The sequence below is a fragment of the Garra rufa genome, chromosome 25, assembly GCF_049309525.1.
Source record: "Garra rufa chromosome 25, GarRuf1.0, whole genome shotgun sequence".
Taxonomy (NCBI): domain Eukaryota; kingdom Metazoa; phylum Chordata; class Actinopteri; order Cypriniformes; family Cyprinidae; genus Garra; species Garra rufa.
Genome location: NC_133385.1, coordinates 35,454,613 through 35,461,761, shown reverse-complemented (window position 1 = coordinate 35,461,761; position 7,149 = coordinate 35,454,613). Strand labels below are relative to the sequence as shown.

General features: G+C 37.7%; 2 protein-coding genes across 2 annotated transcripts; both read right to left on the bottom strand.

The window, feature by feature from the left end:
* Positions 1-3,936: 3,936 nt before the first annotated feature.
* LOC141301982 (histone H2B) lies at positions 3,937-4,311 on the bottom strand. The gene has a single exon (XM_073832182.1). The coding sequence runs from the start codon at positions 4,309-4,311 to the stop codon at positions 3,937-3,939; it is 375 nt and encodes a 124-aa protein (XP_073688283.1).
* A 711-nt stretch (positions 4,312-5,022) lies between these two features.
* Positions 5,023-5,414, bottom strand: LOC141301130 (histone H4). Its single transcript, XM_073831378.1, has one exon. The coding sequence runs from the start codon at positions 5,397-5,399 to the stop codon at positions 5,088-5,090; it is 312 nt and encodes a 103-aa protein (XP_073687479.1). The 5' UTR covers positions 5,400-5,414; the 3' UTR covers positions 5,023-5,087.
* Between the last annotated feature and the right edge of the window lie 1,735 nt (positions 5,415-7,149).

Sequence of the window (7,149 nt, the reverse complement as noted above, 5' to 3'; positions counted from 1 at the left end):
CATGCACGGCGTTTTACACTGGGTCCCCTAGCGTAAGATACTTCTTACGCAGTACTCGTTCCCTCTAGTAAGAGAACGTACTCGGTTACTAACGTAACCTCGGTTCTCTCTAGAGAGGGAACGAGTACTGCGTATCTTGCCGTGCATGCGCACGCTCTGGTTGCTTTGATGATGAAAAACCAGATAATAGCTGCCTATGAGCGATATTTATAGGTCTAGACCACGCCCTTTTAGGCGGGAAGCTACGAAAAGGGCGCGAAGCGACGCAAAGGGCGCGAAATGCCCCCATTGGATCTGGCGTCGCGTCAGGCCTCGCTCTAATAGGCTGCTGCAGTTGCCGCAGAGCAGCCAATAGGCGCGCAAGCTGTTTCGCCTATGTCTGTATGCTGCTGCAACGCGCTTTACATTATTTCAAAATTAAGGATAATTTTTGGCTTCAATATCTCGCAGAAAAGGATTTTCCCCTAGCGTAAGATACTTCTTACGCAGTACTCGTTCCCTCTCTAGAGAGAACCGAGGTTACGTTAGTAACCGAGTACGATTTTGTCACAGGTGTTTGACAGTGAAAGTGGGGGGCTGTATTTCAGAGTGTTGTTAAGTAGTCAACAAAGACATCAATTACCTGACACTAATCTTTTAGCAAAAAAAAAAAAAAAAAACATATTCTGGAGGTTTTAAATTGCTTTAAACCCCAGTGGAAAAAAGGTGTTAGCGGATTTTAGGGTAACAGGAGGGTTAAAGGTAGAGCAATGGGCAAATAAATGGGCTTTTAAACTATTGATAACTAAAACGCATGATATTTGCTTTTCTAGAAGACATAAGGAAATAACGCTTAAGCTATATGGCCAAACTCTTGAGCAAGTCAAAGTTGTTAGATTTCTTGGAACACTTCTAGATGAAAAGTTAACCTGGAAACAGCATATAGAGAAAATAAAAGGAAAAACCAAGAAAGTTAGCAAACTTTTGAGATGTTTAGTTGGAAAAGATGTTTAGTTGGAAACTAACATCAATGCTAAATATTTATCAGGCTGTTATGAGAGCCTCGTTTGACTATGGGTGTGTAGCTTATATGTCGGCTGCAGACAGTCACCTTAAGAAGTTGGATGTGGAACAGGCACAAGCACTAAGAACATGCAGCGGAGCCTTTTAAGACGTCCCCAATAGTGGCATTACAAGTAGAAAACGGAGATATGTGCATAAGGAGACATAAACTTATGTTAACCTGTTGGTTAAATCTAAAAGGGCATAATAATTTTCAGCCTACCAAAATTGTATTACAGGAGTTTTGGGAGCACAGTAAATATAATGTTAGAAGCTTTGGATGGATAGGAGATATAAAAGCAGAGAATGAGGGACTGTAATCAGCAATACAGCTTAACAGTTTGTTTTTCAGATACCCCCCCTTGGTATCTGAAAATCCAGGATGACAATAACAGACTTAAACATTCAACATCAAATAAGGGATAATTCTTTACAGATATCAAAAGGTGTTTAATACGGTGGCCTAGAGAGCTCAACGCGCTGCAACTTAACAACGACAACAAATTAAGAAAACTAATGATATTTACAGATGGCTCTAAAGATCCAGAGACAGGACTTACAGGAACGGCAATATATATATTCCTCAGTATGAATTAGCTACCATGAAAAGAACTACAGATAACTTATCAGTGTATGGAGTAGAACTTGTGGGAGTTCTAACAGCTCTAAACGGGATACAGTGAAATAATGTGAATGATGGCGTAACTGCAACAGACAGCTGGTCAGCTCTTTTAAGTATTAAAACTATGAAATCATGCAGGCTTGATATTATTAATGAAATTGATCAAGTCAGTTTTTGTTTGCACGAGAAGGGCTTGAATGTTGGTTTTGTTTGGGTTCCTGCACATGTAGAAGTTGAGGAGAATGAAACTGTTGATAAAATGGCTAAATTATCATTAAAAAGACAAACTGTGGATTTAAATGTCCCTTTAAGTAAAGCTGATGGAAAGAGTATTATTAAATCTAAAATTATGGGAAAATGGCAACAATACTGGGATCTAAATGATGCAGGTCATATATAATATCCAGGGAAAAGTTGGTGAAGGCAGAATAAGGGGCATAAACTGAAAGGAAGAGGTTCTTCTCACCCATCTTAGATTAGGACATAATGGACTGAATCAGACACTGCACATGATAGGCGAGTAGCGTCTCGCTGCAGCCTGCAGTGGACATCCAACCCCGCCCACATCCAAGTGTGACGCCAGACACCACGCCCATGTTTAAACACGTCACACTTCCAACATATTAAATAGTATTAACACATATTAAAATAGTGATAATATGATTAGCAATGTTCACATTTGTGGACATATCTTTAGAGAATTACATGAAAATGAAAATATGCTAAGTGTTACTTTTACAATAACAAAACTTAATTGTCCGTCTAAATCTGATCTTGTCTAAGCTATGTCAAAATCGATTATAATTAACGTGAATTTATCTCATTACACAAACAAATAGGGTAAGGTTTAAATGTTTTATTACCAATTACCATTTTCCTAACTTTAATCAACCAAAGCAAGCGTTTTACCGGCTGTTTGAATGTAATTAGTTCCATATGAAAGGTGACCTAGGTTTAATTTGTATTATTTAATACAAACTGTTTTGTTTACATCCCCGATACAACATACTTCCGCCATTCTTGCACATGCACACAACATCGGGATTCTTTTTTTTATTATTTTATTAAAGAATAATTGGACATTACAAAAATATTGAAATAGAAATCCAGATACACAAAATACAAGCTTAATCTGTATACAGTAATACAATATGTAATAAAAGGGGGGGGGGGGGGGGGAATAATAATAAAAATAAAAAAAATAAACTAATACCATAGAGAGAAAAAAATAAAAATAAACGTATAAATAAAAAGTAAATAAATAAACATAAACTAAATTAAAACCTAGAAACAACTAAACAATTGTTCAAATTTTCTTCCTTTTCCCTTTCATATACAAAAATTATATTGTGGGAGCATAACCAGAAAAAAAGTTCTCCGTGAAATGTAACAACAAATGTATTCATTTGTTTTAAAGACTTTTTAAAAACTTCTGTTTCTGATAAAAATAAATTACATTTTGGTATGCATCTAGCAAATTTCTGTTTATGAATATAATATTTGCCTTGCAAAATGTAAAAGTTAACAACGTACTCAATCATTTTACTTTTATGAGAATAAGTACAGATAACATCTTTTGATGAAAGCATATAATTAACATTTCTTTGCAGAAATAGAAAGGTGCTAACATCAGACCAAAAACTAAGAGACAATTCACAATTATAAAACAAATGACACAAGTCTTCCTCATGTGTGTTACAGAAACTGCAGGTATTATCAATGTCCATGAATTTAGAAAGAGCTACTTTACATGGATAAATTTCGTGAAGTATTTTGAAATGCACCGCTTTAAGGCTACCGATGGGGAGGGGAGTCACACGATGACGCATTGACGTGGGCGTGGTGTCTGACGTCACACATGGATGTGGGCAGGGTTGGATGTCCACCGCAGGCTGCAGCGAGCCCTACTTGGAGTCTGGAGCTCCAGCTCCTCCCATATGGCTCTGCAGCGAGCACCCTCTACGTTCGTCAGCCAGTCAGATTCAAGCATTCAACGGCCCTGTAGTATAAACTATGATGAACATCTCCATGTATGATATTTAAGTGCATATAACCGATTTCACGGCGTGTTTTAAGCAAGTTTTATAAATGATTTGTATGAGGGACGTGATGTAAGAACCTACTGTGTAGTAACTTTTTTTTTTTCCCAAAACCTGTTAAAATAACCTCTAACACTATACTACCACCCAACACATACGTAATGAAAACTCTTTAGACGAGAACATGGGTGGCTCTTAAAAGAGCCTTTGGGGTAGCCCAAGTCAGATCCTTCTTTACTTAGAGCTGGTGTATTTGGTCACTGCCTTTGTGCCCTCAGACACGGCGTGTTTGGCCAGTTCACCGGGCAGCAACAGACGCACAGCGGTCTGGATCTCTCTAGATGTGATGGTGGAGCGCTTGTTATAGTGAGCGAGACGAGATGATTCACCGGCGATACGCTCGAAGATGTCGTTGACGAAAGAGTTCATGATTCCCATCGCTTTAGAGGAGATACCAGTGTCAGGATGAACCTGTTTGAGCACTTTATAGACGTAGATAGCATAGCTCTCCTTCCTGGACCTCTTGCGCTTCTTACCTCCTTTGCCGGCGGTCTTGGTGACGGCCTTCTTTGAGCCCTTTTTGGGAGCAGACTTCGCTGGTTCAGGCATGTTGACTAGCAGAAAACAACCCAATAACGGTTTGGAAGCATGTACTGGCTATTTATTGAAAGCTCATGCTAATTTAAAAGGGCTGGGTTTCCTCTCCCTGATTGTGTGTTTTTGCGGAATGCATGAAAGAAACACATTTCATTGGTTAGAAATGGGTGGCTACACAGACACATCCGCCAATCACAGGCTTCTAAATTTGAATGTTCCCTGTCACCTCCCCCACAAGCATCTTTTTCTGACTTTCCCGCTCAAAATGTCTGATAATAGAAATCATGAAAAAAGAGAAAACTTTTTTTGTTTTACACCGTAGTTGTGCATATTAAATTATTCAGGCAACACAGATTTAAGCAAATATTAGAAATCAGTTAATACACCAATGTAAATTAAAACAAAACGGTTAAGACTTAGATTAAGACATTTGGACGTCTTTTATAAACATGGTTTTGAAAGAAAAAAAAAATATTACTGGTGTGTGTATCTTAAAAGGTACAGACATTTTAAAATACCTCAGTGCACGTTTCTTTCAGTTAAAACAGTTTAGACCTGCATTTTAGTCTGAGACTACGTTTACCCCTTCTCCGTGAAACCGAGTTGTATCACAGTATGCTTAAACTACTTTCATTTTAGAATTAAAATCTTCAAGAACTCAGATCACGTTCGTGTGTGTGAAACGATTAAGTTACTAAACAACTCAAACATCATAAAATTTACTCTCTCGTGAAAGTGTGGGCGGCTCTTAAAAGAGCCTTTGGGTTTGTATGATCGTACAGATGTGTTTAACCTCCGAAGCCGTACAGAGTGCGTCCCTGTCGTTTCAGAGCATACACGACATCCATGGCGGTGACGGTCTTTCTCTTGGCGTGTTCAGTGTAGGTAACGGCATCGCGGATCACGTTCTCCAGGAACACCTTCAGCACACCGCGGGTCTCCTCGTAGATCAGACCAGAGATACGCTTGACACCGCCACGGCGAGCGAGACGACGGATGGCAGGTTTGGTGATTCCCTGGATGTTATCACGTAAAACTTTACGGTGACGCTTAGCGCCTCCTTTCCCGAGTCCTTTACCGCCTTTACCTCTTCCAGACATGATTGCAGATCCTCACGTTTCAATGTTATAGAACAAAACTTGTGAACACTGATGTTGTGCGAGAAGAGCTTTACAGCAGCCTACAGGACCTAATTGAAACACACAAAGGCGGAGCTATACTACATCATACGATACACGTCATTCATTCCAGTACAGAGAACCTTGGGAGATCACATGATGATAAAGGGCTAGTTCTCTATGTTAAGACAGTGTCTTAAGAACTGGGGCCAGTTGCATAAAAGGTTTAGACAGACTTAAAAGTTAGTCATTCATTTTTTTTCTTTAAGACTGGTCAGTGTTGCCAGACGTACGATAATTATCGTATTTGTACCATAATTTTGACCTCTGTACGATGTACGATCAATAATACCACAATGTACGATAATTTCAGAATTTTGTGACACCATGGTCGTTTTAATTATAGAGCTTCTTTTCTCAAAGATCTAGCTGTGTGGATCCTACGTCTACCTGCATGATTGTGAGGAGACGTGAACGTGGCGTTACGCATGTCTTTCATCCGTTCTTACATCTTCTCAACCAATCATCGTGGAGAATGGCTCTCTCTCAGGAGCACAAGTTAACGTTCCCGTCGCACTTAGGTCAGTTGTTTCAAAACTGAGGTTGTTAGTTTAACAATAAAGTATAGAAAATGAGTGCTGAAAAGGATAAATAGTTGTAACATCTAGATTAATAGCTTCATTTTGAACGTTTGACTCGGGTAAGATAGTTTAGCATGAGTGCTGAAAAGGATAAATAGCTGTAACATCTAGATAAATATCTTTATTTTGAACGTTTGACTCAAATACGATAATTTTCTCCCAAATACGATAATTTTGAGCTTCTGGTACGATACTTGGACATTTCCAATCTGGCAACACTGAGACTGGTCAAATTTTTTAAAATTTGGTTACATAAAAACTTAGATTAGTCTAAGTTGGATCCAAAATATAAGACTGATTACTTACTTAGTTATCTGCTAGCTGGTCAAACGAGTTCTTAAGACACTGTCTTAACATAGAGACTAAGTTTATGCAACTGGCCCCTGGTTTAAACAACTAGTAGCCAAGGGGGTAATCAGTCTTACCTTCTGGATTCAACTTAGACTAATCAACATTTCCATGTAAATTAAAATTTATGACCAGTCTGACCAGAAAAAAAAAAAAGATGACTAGTCTAAACCTATTATGCAACTGGCCTCAATACAGTATGTTTTGTGTTGTACAGGTCTGACCGTTCATTAACATTTCAACTGTACACCCAAGCTTTCCAAATAGACATCAGTGTGCACTGCCTGCTCAGTCTTCTCAAATGCTTTGAAACATATTATTGCTAATATGTTATTATTATATAACACATAATGCTTTATTGTAAATATAAGAACGAGAATTAGGGGTTAAAAGGAAGTTATATTAAATAATTTTAATATATAAAAGTCATGATATAATAATAGGGCCATGTATCAACTTTTTTTTTTGTGAATCGACCACAAAGTGGCACTAAAAATTCTAAATAAATGTAATTTGTTTGGATATTGGATATGAAGCTAAGTGTCAAGTATTCCTACAATAAATTCATATTTATTAATTTGTTTATTTGGATTAAAATTCTGACCACAATAACAAAATATTTAAATCAAATAAACCACTGATATAGCAATTTATGAAAGTTTAAAGTCGTTTTTTTCATGAATCAAATGGACTGTAGCACTAAACAATCACATTTAGTATGGTTATTAAATTTATAATATATT